At 44.8% G+C, this 21,553-nt stretch overlaps 1 protein-coding gene across 1 annotated transcript in view; it reads right to left on the minus strand.

Moving 5' to 3' along the window:
- Positions 1-1,511: 1,511 nt before the first annotated feature.
- The window catches only part of ST8SIA3 (ST8 alpha-N-acetyl-neuraminide alpha-2,8-sialyltransferase 3), a 31,892-nt gene continuing 11,850 nt past the window's right edge, over positions 1,512-21,553 (minus strand). The window contains exons 2-4 of the mRNA XM_018576235.1: positions 18,805-18,927; positions 13,632-14,189; positions 1,512-1,868 (exon numbers count right to left, since the gene is read on the minus strand). Of these exons, the coding sequence (XP_018431737.1) occupies positions 1,586-1,868; positions 13,632-14,189; positions 18,805-18,927 (964 nt within the window). The 3' untranslated portion in view covers positions 1,512-1,585. The remainder of the gene's footprint in view (positions 1,869-13,631; positions 14,190-18,804; positions 18,928-21,553) is intronic.

The following is a 21,553-nucleotide window of genomic DNA, read 5'->3' on the forward strand; positions in this document are numbered from 1 at the left end:
TAGAGATGCCACCAGCACACCGTAGTAGAAGCAAACGTCTCTTTATTGACGCATGTTGTCATAAAGTGGATGCAATGTTTCGGGGCCATGCAGGGTCCCCATCATCAGGCCTGGAATGGACACATCTCAGTCACCATAGTGATTGGAACTAGACCCCCTAGGATATTGTGTGTGTTAAAGCTCATACTGGGAAGAGTGTTGGGGAGAGCCACCTAATGATGACCAGTGTCAGATCTGTGAATGTAGGAAGATAGAGCTAATACCGATTTGGATGCTATGAGGAGCCCAGGGATCGGAGACGTTGGGGGGTTATAATTCAGAAGCTGCTAATATGCATACTGTCAGCCTGTCTACCAGAAGTATAGTTGGTGCTAAAATGGCACCTGTGATCATAAGTGCCTCATCTGGGAATTCCACAGCTTGGTTATTGCACTGTGAAACAAATAAAAGGACAGGAGTATGAGCAGAATTATGAGATCCACCTGGAAGGGTTAATAAGTAATGTGGCTCTAAGGAAGTGGCGATATCTTTGGGGGTTGCCCTTTGGGAGAGAAATGTGACTGCATGGGGGAAGAGACATTGCTGTAGGGGAAAGAAGGTAAAGTGGCTTCAGGGGAAAAGACCAGGCTGGTGTCTTTGCCCCTGAAGCCACTTTACCTTCTTTCCCCTACAGCCATGTCTGTGCCTGTGTGTGTGAGCAATATATTTCCTCTTGAGGTTCGCCAGTCTTTGAGACTCTTAGCAACTTTTCTGAGCCTGACCACCCTCTTACACTGTACAGAAAAGCAATAAAACAATTTACACAACCCCTTAAGTTTAGGGCTGTCCACCCCACATAAATGAGTGGTCCCGGTGCTGCTGGCTGCTCACTTTCTGGAGCTGGCTCCTAAATATTGAGAACATTTGTCCAGGCCTGTTGTACAATCAGCTTTAGATTTACCAAAACCAATAGCAAAACTAATATGAGGACTTATACTGTATAAACTAACCAATCAGACAGACCCTTGCACTACATAGTTGTTAGTAGATCTAAAGGGAATTGTACAGTAAGATTGTAAATGTGTGTGGTGAGCTTTAGACTGCTGTTGCCACAACAGATGTTCCCACTGGAAGACTTTCCTTCACCTCCTGTGACAACTCAAAACATTTGGATTTCCCTTCACTTCCTGTACCAGCTTCAATGTACATTAGGACCTAACTCCTCCACATGCTATGCAGAACTAAAATAGTTTTAGCAGTATATAAACTTTAAATATCAGTTCTGGCAGGCTTGTACCTTTAAAGATGTTCACAGCGGAATATCAGAATGTAACAGAAATTGCTACTTAGCAGCATATGGATTCATGATTTTTTTTTTGTCTTCTATGAAATACTTTCAACCATTGTCATTTTCTAAAAATGGATCATTTCTCGGTTACTAAGCTCTAACAAATACATTACGAGGGATGGGTAAAAGATTCTACATTCTATGTCATGAAGTACATTTTTGATTGTTTTGATTTAGATTTTTGTTTGTGTTTGATGACTATTCAATTACTTTTGGGCACTTTTAGAACAATGGCACTTCATGTTTCCTGCTTCGTTTTTAGGCACAGTGTGACAGCGTTAACCTTGTTAGTCCTTCACGGTGCATCTTGTAGAGCAGTTTGAACTCGGCAGGAAGTTGGTGGGACTCCTGCCATTTTGTGGTGAATTTTGTTCCTTTTTTGTCATAGTAATGGTACGGTAGATCCTTCCCGGTGTTTGGGTCCCACCCGAAGGGCCAAAATCCATAGAGGTGTATTTCGTCACAGATAGATGAGGCCAGTGTATACATCAAAATACCAGTGCTCAATCTCTTAGGTGATAAATGTTTGTTTTTCCAATACCTAAAGAAAGAACAAGAAATGTTAGATGTAGAGATCTAGCTTTTAAAGTATCTGTAGGAGAACATTGCGCACATCATCCACTGATCATGGTTGCAATGCTTTATTGGCTCTAATGCAAAAACTAAAAATACATGCACATGTTCTTCTTTTATGAATGTGTGTGCATTTATTATTGCTATTATTATCATTGTAAAAGCTGGACTTTGCTTGTAAGCTTGCTGGCTGAGAGCCAGTGAGGCTATTCCCCCTGCTACTTCATCACAAATCAGCTTATTAATGAGTGAAAGCAACATGGTCACTCTTCTAGGCCTGATATGAGGCTGTATTGTACTATTTAATACTTAATTGGTTAATTTCCATAATACACAGATGTTCTGAGCAATATTACATCAGTCTAAAATCACAATTTTATTTTTGGTACAATTCACGATGGCCATCAGCTAATATATGTGTGAATGAGTGAAGTGGATGAGGACTGCTCTAAGGTTTTTACAGTGTGTGGTGATTGACAAGGAGGGTCTTTGTTTTGTGATGTCGTGCTCACCTTTCGATACTTATTCTTGATACTGTCTTCAATAAAGTAAGCTATTGTAGCTTGAATGAAATATGATTGGTTGATTTAAATAACTTCTATCACCACCTTATGTCTAGAAAAGGTGGTAATTGTTTTTGTGTCAATACTTAAGCAGTATCCAGTGAATAAAGGTTACAGGTGAAAACATTTTATCCATCAACTCACATCAAGTGATAGAGTCAGTGTTCAGTAATTGGTACACACAGGAACTAAGTCATGACTCTGGGATTGGAGATGGTGCTACTAACAGATGCAGGCCAAAGATGGAAGAATGCCATGGCAGAGCTGAATGTTCAAAGATGACATATTCAGATTTTCATTAGACCATGCAAGGTGTTAACACCAGGGGTTGTAGCTCTGCTCCAAATAATGAAAGAGTTCTTGGTTAATGACTCAGAAAACTCAGGCCCGAGAGCCAGAACAATGCAATGTGGATCACAGCTTCTGAAGGCAACATACTAGGATGCTTTTATTGGTTCCTAAGGAATATTTCCACAAGAAGGCTGGGCTACACCAAAGGTTATGTGTTTAGACGAAGCACTGAGATCTTGAGGAATGCTGAATTAAATTGTACTTGCTTATAAGAACATTACAGACATCTCAACTCTCCCAGATGTTCTGGGGGTCTCCCGCTATCAGATAGTGGCTCCCGGACACCTGGGAGAGAAAGGTTGACTCTGCTCGATCTAGCAGAGTAAACCTTTCCGTGCTGTCTTTTTTTTTTCTCTGAGATCAGGGCTGCCGGCCGTCAGAAAAAACAAAACAAAAAACGGCATAGGAACTAATAGCTAGATTGCTATTGGCTATTTCAATTTGCAATAACCAATAGCAGACTAGCTATTGCACCCATCCACTGCTGCTGTCATCGGCAGAGGTGGACCTGAAGTTCTTCATCAGGTCCACCTCTGCTGAATGACCGCAGCAGTGGGCGGGTGCAATAGCCAGCTTGCTATTGGCGACTGCAAATTGAAATAGCCAATAGCAATTTAGCTATTATTTATTTCCAATGCCATCTTTTGTTTTTTCTTTTTCCTGACGGAGGCAGCTGTCAGAACACAAAAAAAACAAACAGCAGATAGCAAAGGAAGCAATAGCTTATTTGCTATCTGTCATCATTTCCTTCCTTGTTGTTGCACCCCCCTCATCTCTGTGGAGGGGGTTGACAGAGCACCTCTCTGAAATGAGAAGGGCACCTCCCTGAAACGACTTATTTAAGGTAGAGATCCACTAACATTCCACTACAGTGCCATCTACAGCTCAAAAGACATATTGCAGTCAGTAACAGTCAGTAATACAATCAGTACATTAGAATATGCTGTTGCATTTCCAACAGGTTGTACCACTGCTCTAAATTCTGAGTCGAGCTCTTTGACTAACTGGACAGTACACACACGTCTGGAAGATGCCCAATGAAGGGCTTATAACTCAGATACCACTCAAGACATCTGTGTCAGATTGAGCAACAGAAACTGGGTACACCTTAGGTCAGGGGTGAGCAATCTCTGGCCCCCCCAACTGTTGTGGAATAACAAATCCTATGAGGCATTGCACATGCACATCCACAGGCATTACTCCCAGAGACAGATGCATCATGCGATTTGTAGTTTCCCCATAGCTGGAGGGCTGGAGTTTGCCCAGCCCTGCCTTAGGTGATGTACCACTACTCTAAAACTGGAGATTGTTCTGCAACTAACTGACCAGTAGGCAGTTCTGAATAGCCTCCAATGTGGAGCTTATAGTGCAGACCTCACTTACCAAGATATCTGCATCATAGGGGCACTCTAGAGACTGGTTACACCCAAGGTTGTATCACTGCTCTGAAATTGGGGAGCGTTCTCTGGCTAACGGGCCCAGCAACCACAGGACTGGAAAGTGCTACAATGCACAGCCCAGTACCACAAGGTCAAATTCCAGTATACTTGCCTGCCCATGGGATTACTTACAGAGTAAGTCTTCAGAGACTGGTTCACACCAGTGGCTGTGACATAGCTCTGGACCTGTAAAGCGTTCTGTGGCTAACAAACTAGTACACAAACAATATAGGCATCTGAGGAATGGCACAAGCAAAGCTTAGTGCCCAAGGGTCACATTACGGACAGGCCCCATAATTTACAGTCCAGCAGGGTTCGGGTACAGCCTCCAAGACAGTGCCAAGGATTAGCTCCAACAGCTTAATAAAAGCTTGACTATAGAGACGCACCATCTATGCAGTACTAAAACTGTTGATAGAAGGGAAAGTATGGTAAAAATATAGCTAGATGTTTTATCCTCATCAGAAAGAAAATTTCCAACTTCCTAGGACACTAGCAAAAAACTTGGGCATGATGGATAGAGGCGGGGCTATACAATGGGCTGGCTTAACATTTTCGGTTTTGCCAGTATGATTTTTCTACTGTTTCTGTGACCTTTAATGTTTGATAAAGAAATATATTTTTACATTCTCACATTCATTTAAAATGATCACACTGGGATGAAATTATTTACATTAAGCTCTTCCACATTTATATCTAAAAAATATTTAGCTGTTGCCTTAAAATATAGTTCTAAAAAATAAACAATGAAAAATAAGACTGTTAATACTTCTCTGAATCCTCTCTTTATTTTCTTACAGAGCGACAGCCTCCAGCACAATCCTCAGCATCTGACACTTACAGATGTGTAAAATCCCTGCGTCCCCCACTGCATGCTATGGTTCCATGCACTTCCAACTGCTGTTGGGGGGAACCACAGTACACAGCAGTTGAAGATCTGCCAGTACACAGCAGGGAAGTGACACACCTGGAAGTGTGTCGCATGCAGAAAATTCTTTAACCACCAAAAATCTTCAGAGTAATGCTCAGTGAAGGGGCGATGGGACAGGGGAATATGAAAGGTTCCTTCTTTTCTAATTTTTGTTTACGAAGCACACTCCTGGTCAGGGGCATCCATACAATGAGGCAGCCTGAGGCGGTTGCCTCAGGTGGCATCTCTTTGGGTTTTGCAAGTGCATCCCAGGTTGCTAAGAGCTCTTAGCAACCTGTGACTCTCTGGCCGGCAACCCGCCTAGCTCACTGATGTCACTGGTTGCCAGGAGCTGAGCGGGTCGCTCTGGCCGGCATTCTGCCGAGCTCCTGGCAACCTGTGATGTCAGTGAGCTGGGTGGGATGTTGAAGAGAGGTAACACTGCCCCATTTATAGCCAGAACATCCCAGGTTGCTAAGAGCTCTTAGCAACCTTGGACGCTCTGGCCGCGTCCTGCCGAGCTCGCTGACGTCACTGGTTGCCAAGAGTTGACATCACAGGTTGCGCCCTGTTGAGCTCCTGGCAACCAGTGACATCAGTGAGCTGGATGGGACGCCAGAGAGTGGTAACCACCAGCACCTTCCCCCCACCAAACCAAACCCCCACAGAGCCACCCAGCACCAACACCCCCCCGGACCGTGCACCACCAGAACCCGAACCTACCCCGCTTCAGGCAGAGATAAGTCTAGGGACACCCCTGCACCTTGTATTATGTCTCCATCATTTCATTGCATTGCTGAAACCTTAGCTACTGTTGCCACAGGGGTAAATAAGATCTCCATATAATCCTATGGGAAATCCAATTAAGGGCTGAGTGAACTGAAAGCCTGGATAACGTGCCCTCCGCATATGATTATGCGGAGGAATTACAGACCAGTAATCAAGTTTATTACCTTTTCAGCACGACCCATGAAGAAGACAGAATCTCTCTGCTAGGGTCCTGGACAATACTGAGGACATAGAGGAGGATCAAAGACTGTGCGGTTCCCTGCTCTTTAGTCTCATACTCTTCTTCTATCCCAGATCTAATTCGATGTGCCTTTTGCTGGACTTATATGACATTTTATAACCAGCGTCAACCATTTTGGCAGTCCCTGCTTTGGTTTCCTCCTGCTATGGTTTCCTCAAGACATGGCAAGAGACTCAATAAAGGTCGAGCAATGAAATTAAGAGCCAGTGTGTGAAAGGACTATAAAAATGTAATAGATGGATTGTTGTAATAAAAACTGGCAAATCTGATTTGGAGGGCTTACACATCTTGATGAAATGCCAAATCTTATTTAAGGACTGTAGCTAGAATGTGACAATGGTTAAGCAGTGAACGGCGATATAATTGGAGATTATTAATGTGTCACATAGCGGTTTGTCAGTTTGCAGCGTATATGGAGATATCAAAGAAACTATAGGTGTCAGACATTATTGCTGTGTTCACAGAAAGCCCTTATGAACAATAAAACATATATTTAAAGGGGGAATACCTTGTTTGTATGGGATTTTGGTCTATAAGTGTTCCCTAAAATACATGGATATAGAAAGGCAAAAATCATATCTCAGCTTCAATATCACACACGTAGTTTTATAGCACCAGAGCTGTATTGAAATGCCATTGAAGCCAGAATGCTAGGACCTGACATTTTATCTGCTCTGTCTTAAAGCAAATGTAAGGGCAAAATGGCGGCCGCGTTTGTGCGCAAACCAAATCTCCATGTGGCCAGAAAACGCGTAATTGCGCGCGCAAACCGGTAGTGTGCGAAAACACGCGCAGCAGCCGACGCACAGGAAGTGATGCTGCTACCTGGTTAAGCTCACCGTATAAAAACGAGCCTGCCCCTGCTCCACTGCTGATGGTCTTTTCAGCAAGTGTTCCTGTGTGCTTGTACTTGTGATCTGCCTGACCCGGTTTGTTTGGACTTTGCCTTCTGCCTCCTGATTTTGTACTCTGCTGCCCGGCTGGCTCCGACCTCTGGCTTTCCTGACTACGCTCCAGTCTCTTGTTCCTGCTCCCACGCTGTCTGCTCGGTGGACCCCCGGCTAGCTGACTACACGTCATCAGGACGTCTCCTGCACAGTGTCGGTTCCCATCAGTGGCACTCGTGCTCCTCGCTGTCCAACTGCTGCCTGTTCCCACCTCCAGGGGCGGAAGGACACGAGTCGCAAGAGAAGCGGGGAATGAGGGGAATTTACCAGTCGTAAAGCAGAAAGAATCTGGAGCAGTTGCTCATGGCGACCAAACAGCTTTTATCTTTCAGCTTAATTGAAAAAACTAAAGATGGAAGCTGATTGGTTACTATGGGCAACAGCTCCAGATAATGTCTGCTCCAGTTTTGATAAATGCCCCCCTTTCTTTCTCAAGGTAGCAATGTTCACTCACTATACAGTAGCTATGGGGGAGTAGCATTGTCACTGTGTTAGGACAACAGAACACCCCTTCTCATGGTCTCCATCAGGGGCGTCCCGAGGCTGGGTGTCACCCGGTGCGGAGACCGGGTGACACCTCGCCATGATGTCATCGCCCATGCACGTGACATCGCCGAGCGCTTGCACGATGACGTCATCGCGCACACACGGTCGTCTTAATGACGCCTGCCGGCAGCCATCTTGGTGATGGACGCCGGCAGAGAGAGGAGGGGACGTTCACCCGGCGGGATGAGGTATGCCCATGGGTCCCCTCCTCTCTCTTGACACTGTCGGGCTCTCTGCGAATTTTCATAGGGGGTGACACCAAAATGACTGTTAGACATTTTGGTGTCACCCCTCCAATGGTGTCACCCGGAATTTCAGTCCAGCACAGGCATTTATGAACTTAATAAAATGAATGTCAGGAACTACAAGTATTTTACTTTTCGGACAGACATTTCGGACAAAACACTTTCCCTTGGTATATTTAACACACCGAATGGAAGCAAATATGAAAAGGTCATTCTTAGGGTTTACATACACTTTAAACTGTAGGCTTTTGGCACACTAACACAGTGCAACCACCATTATCGCTTTACTACCATCCTCTCATGTGTGATAGGACTATCTGTCTCTACTTCATGTCAAAAGACCAAATCTGGTCTGAACCTGATCTCCTTTGATCAAGAAAGTGCCATGGATGCTACCACCTAATCAGCTGCGGGCTGGGCATCCACCGCCCTGCGGCTGCATAAAAACAAAAGGGGGTGGGATGCTTGTGCTTGTAATTTACCAAATATAGATATGTAGCCATATAAGGTCAATGATGTCACTACATCCCGCCCCTTTACCTAAATCAAAAATTCCCTGTCCGCAGCTAATTGTATGGCACAAAAGAAGCTTCATACCATTTTCAGAGGAGCACCTTCCAGGTCCTGAGGAGCTCAGGTTTGGACTGCATTCAGTCCAAACCTAAGCTCATCCGTACCTACAAACTGTAACAACTGTTACAATGATTAAACCAAAGTATCCCCTGCACACCATACAGCAATGGAGACCGTTGATGGTGATAGTGCTCGTAGTGACGACTACGGATGGTGCTGTGCAAATCCAACGTTTGAACAAGGAAGATCACCAGCACACGAAAGATTAAATAAATCCAAATGTTCTTTTCTTCAAAGAAGCAAGTGTTTAAAGAGCCAATGTTTCGGAACCACTATGTTTGCTCTGATGAAGAGGCCCTGCAGGTTGCGAAACGTTGGCTCCTTAAACACTTGTGATTTGCTTCTTTGAAGAAAAGAACATTTGTTCATCCTTCGTGTGCTGGTGATCTTCATTGTGCAAACTGTTATAATGAAACACATATGGGGATGGGAAATGCGGATTAATTTCTATTTTTGCATATTTAATATTTTTCCATAATAACGTATAGTTTTCTAAACCACACATGGCTCCTTAGTAACCTTCTTTTGGCTTTGCTTGTTTAGCTAGTTTTGGTTGCTTGTGGTATGCTGTGAGCTCTCCCTAATGCACTGATTGTGTGTGGCTGATTTGGATACGAATCTGAACGCATGGGCAACTATGTTTACAATTAGGGATGCATTGATACCGATACTAGTATCAGTATCGGTGCCGATACCGAGTATTTGGGTGAGTACTCGTACTTGCCCAAATGCTCCGATACTTAGCACGAGTACTTCCTGTATCAGGAAGATGGGCAGCGCATCATTACACGCTGCCCGGTTTCCTGATTGGCCAGGAAACGGCTCCATGCTCTCTCGTCACTTGTGATGAGAGAGCATGGAGCTGACTTCCCGGCCAATCAGGAAGTTGGGTAGCGTGCAATAAGGCGCTGCCCGGCTTCCCGATTGGTCAGGAAGCTAGCAAATCCGGAAGCCGGGCGCCGTGTAATGACGCAGCGCCCGGCATTCTGATTGGCCGGGAAGCCGGCGTCATGCTCCCTCGTCATCTCATGAATCATAATATTAAGAAAGTGACCTTAAAGCATTAGTTTGTATTGCTTTAGAAAAAATGTGACCTGTCCCTTTAAGAAAAAGTATCGGTAATTGGTATCTGTGAGTACATGATCAAAAGTATCGGTACTCGTACTCGTACTCTTAAAAAAGTGGTATCGGTGCATCCCTAGTTACAATATTAGCAAGGGCCTGTTGGTAGTAAAGAATCCGTATAACAATAGATCCCGTCCTGTAAACAAGTCCATTTGGGCAGGTTGCCCACATTTCTTGTATTTGCATGCATGGATGTTCATCCCACTCCGTATATTCGTTTATCTTTAAAATTGCATTCTTCGCTGAGCTGAATCTTGGCAAAAAAAACCACTCTAAACCTTTTTATTTGTCACATTAAAAGTGTGAGAAACAATATTAAAGGTGTCAACACAATTAAACTAACACAAAACAGTAAAAAGCTTAACGCTCTTGGAAGCTGTTTTGGACAACCTAAGCAAATTCTTTGTCTAGATTTATCAAAAAGGTTCAGATTGTGCCAACCATTAACCTATGTACTGTATGTGTTATGTATCCAAATACATTTTTTAGATTGGGTTTATTTAACATAACGAAACGTCAGCACACTTTTTTTTTACACATTTAATGTGAAATATTTTCAAGGTGCAAAGACAGTTAAGCCTGCAGCATGAGCGTGTTGACTTTTTAATCTGGGTTTGGCGGAAAAAATACTAAAAAAAACCCCATAAAGAATACTAAGGCCCCTTTCACACAGCCTGATCAGGAGGGGATCCGTGCACAGATCAGAGCGGTATGGATCAGATGTCACCCATGTGACATCCATGCCCGTCCAGTTTTCTCCTCCATCTTGCGATGGAGGGAAGAACTAAAGCTGCCGGACCCAATGTAAGTCTATGGGGAGTCGGATGTAAGCAGGCATGTGTCCATTTACATCAGATTGCCCCCGATCCGGCACAATCAGGTCCAGCAAAACGGGACTCTGTTCTATTTGCTCTTCTGGGCCAGGCCGGAGTCACGGGTACCCGGGTGTAAACAGATGGGCCAGTCTCCTGAGAAAAAGCTGCCCATTGGTTAGCATCAGGAATCCGATTGGGTCCACCTGGAAAACTCACTACAAGGGTTATTCACAAAAGGGTGAGAAGGCAGGAGCAGTGAACAATCTAGGACAACATTCTCCAATTCGGCTCACTTTCCAGTTCACCCATGGCAGCAGAACAGAACTTAACCCAGATCAAGTGTGTGCCTTATTGGACCTTTGCCTGAGTACCACATATTTCATGTACATGGGCAAGTTCTACAGGCAGAAACATGGCTGCGCCATGGGATCGCCAGTTTCACCTACTGCGGCAAACCTGTACATGGAGGAAGTAGAAAGCAAGGCCCTGACCACCTTCAAGGGAATTGCACCCAATCATTGGTTCAGATATGTGGACGACACTTGGGTTAAGATTCACAAACAAGAGTTACAGGCTTTCACTGACCATATCAACTCAGTGGATCTTAACATCAAGTTTACGCAGGAAGATATGCAAAACAACAAACTGGCTTTCTTGGACTGTTTAGTAACAGTAGAAGAGGGAAGGAGGCTGGAAATAGAGGTCTACCGAAAACCAACAGTAGAACAGTAGAAAGGCATCATGGCACACTCACAAACCAGCATGTAAAACAACTTGTCTCACCACTAAGGACAATGACAGAGGTTTGGATACACTTCTTCTGCAAAGGATGTGTAAGCCGCACTGCCGCGTACCAAATCGGTAAAGCAAAACAAACGACAAACGCACTCAACAATTTGTTGACCAACACACACGGACCAGTACCTGCTTTTTGACTCCCACCGCCCTTTAAACCACAAACTGGGAGTCATCAGGACTCTACACCACCAGGCAGAGAAAATTCCTACCAGAACCGAGGCCAAGATGAAGGAATTCAAACACCTCAGGGGGGCCCTTTAAACTTGCGGGTATCCAGACTGGGCTTTTGTCAGAACAGAAAGAAGAGGAAAGAATGCCAAGAGTACCAGTGAGGGTGAAAAGCTTGACAAAAGGAAGAATTTGGTCATCCCATATGTAGCTGGGGTGTCTGAGAAACTCAGAAGGGTTTTTAATAAACATCATATCCCTGTCTGCTTTAAACCCAGCAATACACCGAGGCAACAACTGGTTCACCCAAAAGACCAAACACCAAAACCCAAGATGAACAACATTGTGTATGCAGTCCAGTGCAGTGAGGAGTGCTCAGAATTGTATGTTGGTGAAACAAAACAGCATCTACACCAGCGTATGGCACAGCATAGAAGAGCCAAACCCTCTGGTCAGGATTCAGCATTATACCTACACCTAAAGGTCACGCCTTTGAAGACAGTCAAGTACGCATCCTAGACAGGGAGGAGGACTGGTTTAAAAAGTTAATAACACCTCCTAACTCCAATTATGCAAATGCATTCAATACCCGGTTGTGACTAACGGATTATGTGGATTGGAGCAACATTTACCATATTTATTCCCAGACAATTTTTGTACCAGTCATTCTGAATTGAGAAAGCTAGTTGGATGACCAGTGAAACGTCTGCAGGAAAAATACAGCAAGTCCAGTTGCCTTGACTTATTTTTTTATAGATATAACTGCATTACTTAGACAAACAAGAAACACCTGTCCAGCACCGGTCTCTGACACTCAGGTCTATGCAGATGCTTGCCAGGAGCCCTTCACGCTCCACAACTGCAGGATTTGAAGAAAAAGGCCACACAGTGCTATTCACCTGCATATAGTTTTAATCCATAGAGCTCACAACCTCCAGCATGACGGTACTCACCACCCAGTGGCCACCTACCTCTAACACGTTTCACCTGTATGGGCTTAGTCATAGAACTCGATGACCGAACTCATATGGCTGAATAGCAGTGGGGTGCGGCCTTTTTCTTCAAATCCTGTAACTGCATTACTTGTTGCAGAGAAACTGTGGCGTCTATTCACAAAGCTGCCGAGGGCTGCCGAGTGAATGACCGATCTGAAGTGAGGTTGATGTTGTTATTGTTGTGTAGCCTATATACTTTTCACACTACGATAAACATGAAGAAGTTAATTGACTCTTACATTAATATGCATTTGGCCTAGACTGAATTATTTTTCCATTCGCCTGTCAAGTGTTATGTAATTAGAGAAAATAACTGTGGAAACACTGTCAGCATACCGAAAACAATGCAAAATGAGTTGCTTTGAAGACATTCTCTTTGTATAATTTTTAGCCTGGGACATACAAAATACTGCATATGAATATTTTATGTTGACCATATGCAGCAAGGAGGTGTCCTACATCAAGTTACAGCTTTGGGTTTGCCTGTAACCTGATTTACAGCTCTGCCGAGACTAGCCTGCTGATCTTGCCAGTTTGCGCTTCTCATAATGATTTCTGGCTTAGGGACGACTATCTGGCCACTATTGAATTATATCCAACCGTAGCACTGTCAGCCCTCTGTATCTTCCTCAGCTAAGGATCCATTCACGATCATGTGGCAAATTGGATGGTTCCTCCATTGTGGGCATTCCTCCATAACATTGTAGGTATCGGTAATCATAGGGGTTGGCCATGTCCAGCTCTGCCCAGTACTCTTCTAAACAATACACCCCATATTGTACTCCTTTAGTCACTCTTACATACACTCCCATACATGCTAATAAGCATAAGCAAAGAGAGAAATGCTGGGAAATGCAGTCTCAGCACTGCTGCAGAGACTACAGAGGGAGTAACATTTGAAATGTCTACTGCCTCCTCCTACAGTCTAATTCAATGCACAGCACCGCGGCCATGGAAAGTCACATGACCGCTACATTTTGCATAAAAAATGGGAATGAAAAGAAAAAAAAGGCACAGATCAGCTTGGCAGGAGGTATTGTTTACAGACATGGCTTTATACTGGTATGTGGTATTTGCCTAGAATACTACTTTAACCTTTTGTTTTACTGTATCTTTTTGTTGTCCAAAAAACATGGTGGCATTTAAAACAGAAGCACATTTCTTACCTGTTGACATGCTGCATGATATTTCCAGGCCATGCCAGCTGGACTTTTAGCTGATCTCGATGTTCAACGAAAAAGTCCACTAATGTTCTCGTAACGGTGGCCGAAGTATGGAAGAAAAACGCAGGGATCCACAATATGGCTCCGTCCAGCTTTTTTAAGTTCAAGAAAAAGTTGTTCCGGTCTTGTATGGTCAGCAGATTATTGTAATACTTCTCGAGAATACTGGGGTTAAAAGTAGTCAAGTTGGTCTTTCGGCCAACATCCTTGTGGAAAGCTTCCGTTGGGGCAAAGTTACATCGAAAGACAAAATCGGCACTGTCTATTTCGGCTCCACACTGGCTTTCTGTCAGGATGCCGCTGTTACCTATCACTGCGCAAATGTTGTAATGTCTGTTCATGATGGGTGAACTGTCCGGCAGAAGCGATCGGAAGTTATTGCTGATAGAAAAGACGTATTTATGACTGGAATAGTCGTAATGCATCAGCTGCCCAGTTCGTACACTATTCTTGGTCAAAGAAAAATTTCGCATTACGTCTACATTCTGGAGAATCTCTCGCCTAGAAAATGACACAACGAAACAAGCATATTAGTCCCAGTTGTTGTATTAGACATATTATTACAGCTATAGTTCCATAATGCTTTGTCTGCTGATCACTGTCAAATAGCAGCGTTTACCAGTTGGGAACTGGTGTGTTGAGCTTGCATTGCTCCCACTGTGGTCATTAGAGGTACACCGAAATAAAAATTTCAAAACCGAAACGCAACCAAAAAAAAAATGTCAGGCCGAAACTGAAGCCAAAAATGTTTTTTATTGTAACTTTTTCACATTTTTTATTTTTATTTTTTAAACTTTTTAATTTTAAAATAGAAAAAGAGATTGAGAACACAGAGTCCTTAGAGACAGAGTCCTCAATCTCTTTTTCTGCAGCCCCTGTTATAAATGAACAGGAATCCTCTATACTGAGTGTTCCTGTTCATTCATAACATGAGGACATTGTGTGTTTACTACAACCACAATCATGAATGAACAGGAGGTGATGTAGATCACTTCCCATTAATTCATAATTGAGGATACAGTAACCATACTCTGCCCTCAATTATGTACATACACTCAGCGACCACTTGTACCCGCTTCTCCTTCCTAACAGCTGTCACAGAAGGCTGAGCAAGCGGTGCGGGGAGGAGAGCTCAGCCTCCTGTAACAGCGCTGCAAGCTGTCTCCGAACACACTGCTCTCCTCTGATCTGTGGCAGGAGGCTGAGCGGTGTGGGAGGAGAGACGCTCTTCTTTCGCAGCGCTCGGCCGCCTGATACAGTTTCTCTCCTGCTGGGACACAGAGCAGCGCCCAGCTTGGAGGAGAGAAATCACGGATCCACCGCATTATGCCAAAAGTGCCATTTTCGGCCGATATGTTTGGGCGTCTGATATATCGGTGCATCCCTAGTGGTCATGGTTGTTGGCAACAGTGATCTTCTGCAGCTGCAGTGAAAGTTACATGTCACAACAATTCTGTAAATCCGGATATACACTATATGGCCAAAGGTTTGTACTGTAGACACCTGACCATTACACCTACATCTATATGACCAAAATCATGTGGACACTTCCATGTGTCCAGGTGTTACCGGTGAAGGGTTCTGGTAATGCTACAGCATTCAAAGACATTTTAGACAATTGTGTCTTTCCAAACCATAAGGCCCTTTTATGTTCCAGCATGACTGTTCCTCTGCGCATAAAATCAGCTCCCTAATCAATGCCTTGATGAGTCTCTTGTGGAGGAACTTGAGTTGCCTGCAGAGTCACCTGATATCAACCCTACTGAACACCTTTGGGATGAATTGGAATGCTGATTGCAAGCCAGGTCTTCTCATCCAAAATCAGTGCCAGAGCTCACACATGCTCCTCTGGCTGAATGAGCACAAATTTCCACAGGGACATTTCAAGAGAAGCCTCCTAAGAAGATTGGAGGACATTAGAGCCACAAAAGTGTGGGTGGACTCCAAATTAATGCCCATGGTTTTGAATAGGGATGTCCAACAAGCTAATATAGGTATGATGGCCAGGTGTCTACAAACACTTACAGGGCTATTCACAATAGGGTGAAGAGTTTGGAGAAGGCAGGAGAAGTGAACAATCTAGGACAACATAGCTGAACTGGAAAGTGAGCTGAATTAGAGAATGTTTACAAATCAGCGATGTTGTCCTAGATTGTTTACTTCTCCGGCCTTCTCCAAACCCTTCACCCTTTAGTGAATAACCCTGTTAATCATATAGTGTAAATGGAGTTGGATTTATAGAAAATCTTGACTTTTTCATGTTAAAGGAGAACTATGGGGTCAGTGTTTTTCCCCATAGTTCTCCTTGGGGTAACGGGAGGACACAAACTAGCGTCCTTCCGTTACCCTAAGCTCAGTATACCGCGAGCTACAGCTCGCGGTATACTGAGACGCCGCACCTGGAGCGGATCCCGACTTAGATGACGGGATCCGCCCAGCTGCGTGAGTGACAGCTGGCTCTGCCTATCTAGAGGCAGAGCCAGCTGTACCCGCCCCCTCCCCCGTCCGTTCCGCCAGTCAGCGCTGGCAGATCGGAGCGGGGAGAGGGGAATCCAGCCCCTCCCCCTGTCACGGCAGAGAGCCGTGACAGGATCGAGAGGTGAGGGAACCCTGTATGTGTTCACTCACCTCCCGATCTACTGAACCGACCTGTGACAGTCTCATTGTCACAGGTCGGCTAGAACTATGAGGTGAGTGGAAATCACTCATGTCATAGTTCTCCTTTAACATCAAGTTGGACTGCACCCCTTCTGTCCTTTGAGCTACCTTTGTAGTAGTTTTATATGGGGGCAGCCTGAATGAGCAATAGGAAGCCTCAGGACGTGAGAAGAGATGGGGCCAAGCTCTACTTTTACAGAAGTTGAGACTTGCATTTAACTTTTGCTCCATCAATCTCCTATGATTATTTTGTCTTGTGGTTTATGGTGCTCTGTGCAGCAAACTTTGTGTTGAAAAATGAGGCAGTTTAAAACACACACAAAAAAATCAAAGTGGAAATGTCTAAACAAAATACAGCTATGCAAAATTTCAGACAAAAAAGGTTTAACAGTATAAAAAGGGGAACATGTCAAATCTAGAGTGGACGATAAATTGTATGACCTCATTTTGTTACAGTTGTCTTTTACAGAGGAACTTCAGCCAAAACTTTGTATGTTTCTCTGAGATTTCCTCTAACTTTCTTGATAACGACACAAGATGTGAGGATAATTCAACTTAATAGGGTTGTAGACAACAACAAATATCTTACAGCGAGGTTCTAACCCTTTTCCATCCTATTAAAAACTTGAAAACTGTTCTATTTCACGAACAAATAGAGCCAGTGCCGGATTTACTCTCTTTGCTGCCCCAAGGCCAGGTTCCTCGATGCGCCCTGGGGGGAAGGCAGGGTTGGTTTTTAATGTTTTTTAAACTTTTTAAAATTATTTTTTATCACCTTTTACTTTTTAATTTATTTATTTTTTCACTTAAAGGAGAACTATGGGGTTAGGGCTTTCCCCCATAGTTCGCCTAAGGGTAACGGGAGGACAAAAAATAGCGTCCTCCCATCACCCAAAGCTCCGTATATTCACGAGCTACAGCTCGCGGTATACTGAGACGCCACAGCAGAGAGGTAGAGGCAGAGCCAGCTGTACCCACCCCCTCCTCCGTCCGTTCCGCCAGTCAGCGCTAGAGGATCGGACAGGGGAGGGGGGGAATCCCTGCAGGGAGCCATGAGTGACAGTCATGGCTCTCTGCAGGGACAGGATCGAGAAGTGAGCGAGCGATGGTATGTGTTCGCTCACTTCCCGATCTACTGAGCTGACCTGTTACAGTCTCATTTTCACAGGTCGGCTAGAACTATGAGGTGAGGGAAAAGCACTCACCTCATAGTTCTCCTTAGAAGGAGAACTATGGGGTTAGGGCTTTCCCCCATAGTTCGCCTAAGGGTAACGGGAGGACAAAAAATAGCGTCCTCCCATCACCCAAAGCTCCGTATATTCACGAGCTACAGCTCGCGGTATACTGAGACGCCACAGCAGAGAGGTAGAGGCAGAGCCAGCTGTACCCGCCCCCTCCCCCATCCGTTCCGCCAGTCAGCGGTGGAGCATCAGAGTGGGGAGGGGGGAATCCAGTCCCTCCCCTGTCACGGCAGAGAGCCGTGACAGGATCGAGAAGTGAGCGAACGCCGGTATGTGTTCGCTCACTTCCCGATCTACTGAGCTGACCTGTTACAGTCTCATTTTCACAGGTCGGCTAGAACTATGAGGTGAGGGAAAAGCACTCACCTCATAGTTCTCCTTTAACTCTATTGCTATCACACAAGCCTTGTGTGATTGCATTTGGAGGTGACAGGCTCTCTTTATTGAATGGACGTTCTCCACTCTACACCCCGCTCTCCATCCTGAACTACCTTGCCGGGGACCCCGAAAACTATGGCGGGGGAGAGGCAGCCAGAGGTGGGGGTGGACCATGGAGGGGGGGGTGGCAGGGGAGGACGGATGAGCAGTCTAATTACAGAGATCACAAAATGAGCTGCAGCTTCCCCGCTCTACATTTAGCCCTGCTGCTTGCCCAAAGCAGGACTAAATGTAGAAAAAAACACCCATCTGAAACCTGGAACTGCATGTCCCGGGCGTCGGGGCGATAGGAATTCCACACCCTCCGCTGCCCCTCTACTCAATGCTGCCCCGAGGCCGGGCCTTGGTGGCCTTGTGGGAAATCTGGCCCTGAATAGAGCACATGATGATGCTTTGTGTAAAGCAGTCATCTTTTTGGTACTCGTTGACATGATGACATGAGATTATTATAGTCATTGGTACAAAACCTAATCATTGAAAAATCTCTCTTACACCTTTCAATGATTATCTTTAAAAAAGGGCAGTCGGAGAACCATGACATTGGCGTTTTTAAGATAAATAAAAAATAAGAGAGGGCAGGCCAGTTTGGCCAAATTAATATTTGTTGGACTTTGGTGGCTGAGGGTCCCTGTTGTGTTCGCTGAAACCAAATACAATGATCCACAAAGAGAAAACTATATTATATGATAGCTACCACCTCCAGTAATGCTAACTAACTTACTATAGAAGCACAAACTGAAATTGGGATATCATTTTACATATGAATTTGAGAAACTAACCTCTGCCGTGCAAATGCTGTTCTGTTGAACGTCCACTTGGCTGGTTTCTCTTGAAGCTCTTGTGTCAGAGAATTAGTAATTGGAACAAATGATGGATCCAGGAATTTCATTGCAAACTGGGACCTGTCAATAGACAAAAGAAAGTTAATGTATGCATACAAAGACAAGTGGAAAACCTGACTGCGTGCATATAGTTTTATACTGATGCCAGTGTTGGAGGTCCTGAAATGCATAAAGCAGGTCCAAGGTGGCAGGCAAGGCCTGGTTTTATCTCTTTGCTGTGGAATATTCAAAGTAACAAAACAACTACAACTGTACATGGCACATAAGAGAGCCCACTTAACACTATGGCGATCCATGACCAAGGCGGCAATCGTGCACGAAACCGCACGGATGGCAGCACGGTTCACGGAATCACTCACCATCGCCGATCGCACTGGCGGTGCCATTATTTTCTAATGGCAACCCAGTTGCACCGGGCAGATTGTGTGGTTTCCTGCCACGATACCGCCAGTGCAATTGAACATGCTAAAAAAGCAGTGCGTCATGTGTTGCAAATAAAGGTACATGTACCTTTTTTAGCAGTTGCCGAGTGGATGTAACCCCATTGAAATCAAAGGGGCTGCGCAGCAACAGCTGTGTGCACTCGCACACGATCGCGCGGTCCCAGGACACGCATCCCGGGATTGCCGATGTGTGAACCAACCCTAAAGTTTTAGCTTCCTGCAGAATTAGCTGGTTCTCTGAGCCCTGGACATGATACCCTATTATAAGGTAACTCCTTCCTTTGCAGGGTCTTATGGAGCCACCCTGGTGTGTGCTAGTAAACTGTGTGTGTCTCCACAAACACACAGGTACAGCAAGGCAATCCACTCCCCTGCTCCCTGCACTCTTCTCCTCTTAGATAGCAGATGGAAAGCTGCTGTAGAATGTGCTGTTGCTTGTGAGCTTGTACTGGACAGTTCAGGGAAGCCGAGCTGAGAGAGTAGCAGCTACTTGGAACCATGATGACTGGGGAAAAAAATGTAAAGAAATGCTTTCTTGGGCAATGTATATTTCTTTGATCTGGAGTCATTGTTGAAAAAAAGTTTGAGAGTTTAATACGACTTTAAAGTAGCTATTAAACACTACTTGATACAATTATGCAAAAAATATAGCTGGTAAAAGTAGGCGGTTTTATCTTTATATTAGTTCCCTGCAGTCCCCTACATACTGTACATCAGCAGTCTGACAAAGAGGGAAGACCAGCAATGTCAGATAATCAGTGCAAAGTGCTGCCAGATGAACACAGTAACATGTTCTGACATGAGTAGAGATCACTGCAATGACATCAATAGTGTGCTTCTTCTCCTAATTTTAACAGGAATTTAAATGCAGCACATCTGAATGCTACAAAATGCACCTTTAGTCAAATTTTAGCATAAAGTTTAAAGATAAAGATGTTGACAAGGGCAGCAAGCCTTTTCAAATCCTGTTTTTTGGGGTGTTGAAAATTCTACAATTGTCAATTAGTCTGATTGCATGCCTTGGAATGGGACTGCAGCTTGTCGGCCAATATTTCGGTCCTATAGAAACCCTCTCTCTCTCTTTTCCTCAATATGTGTTGGTGGGCTGCAGTGGGCTCAGAGAGAGGGCAATGCATCATATAGCAGTGAGCACATTGACATACACAGACGTAGAAAACTGCATTAGCAGTTTATCTGTCAGTATCAGATGGTACTGAATGTTTTGCCAGTTAGTACTGGTTCATTTTAAATGCCATATGTTCATGACTAGATTGTACCTACATAAGACTATGGGCACCTATCAGGATAGCTGTTACCTTTTAAAGGCAGAGAGCAATTTATTGTTGGAGAGTGGCCTTCCCGGCTTGCAGAAGATCAACTACATCAGGGGTAGCCGGACTTTGCACTCCACCTGCAGTGAATCCACAAGTTCCATCAGGCACAGCAAGCCTCTGACAGCCGCAGGCATGACTCCTAGACACTGGCAGAACTACCAGGGTCGCAGCAGTCGCAATTGGGACCGGGCCCTGGTGTTCCGCCTGTTGGGTGGGCCCAGAGAGGAAGTAGAGGGCCCCCCCGAGTGCCGCTCCTTCCCCACCGCTCTGCCATCCGCAGCATGTACGGGCGGCTGTGCAGGGATGGAGATGCTGTCACCTGTCCAGCAGAATTTGCTGCAGGCACTGCCAGGCAGCACATTCTTCTGTGTGAGGACCCTCTCCTCTTAGTCCCGCCCCCTGACCGCCGAGACAAGGAAGAAGGTCCTGCATGAGAGTCAGGTAAGTCTGGACAGGGAAGGGGGGGGGGCACGGGGAAGGGGGGGGCTGGTGGTATTCTGCATTGCTGTTTTTTTTTATTATGCATTGCTTGGACTTGTAGTCCCGCATAGCTGGTGGCATTCTGCATTGCTGTATAATGATTATGCAGCAATGCAAAATAGCACAAGCTATGCAGGACTACAAGTCCCAGCAATACATTATATTTTTAAGTAGGGATGCACCAGTCAGTGCAAATACTGGGCATTTTCATGAGTACTTGTAAAAATGCCCCGATACTAAGCACAGATACCGGTGTTCTGTCAAGAACGCTGATGTAGTCGAATTTTGCCGACCTCAGCATCTGCGCACAGACCAGTATTATCGAGGAAACCGGGATTTATTTACAAAGTATTTAGTTCAAATCGTTAATATTCCATCCGTCATTTACTGCCATGCATCATTTCCTGCCATGGACGGCATATTATTAAC

Source organism: Nanorana parkeri, unplaced genomic scaffold (assembly GCF_000935625.1).
Source record: "Nanorana parkeri isolate BGI_ZX_2015 unplaced genomic scaffold, ASM93562v1 scaffold61, whole genome shotgun sequence".
NCBI lineage: Eukaryota > Metazoa > Chordata > Amphibia > Anura > Dicroglossidae > Nanorana > Nanorana parkeri.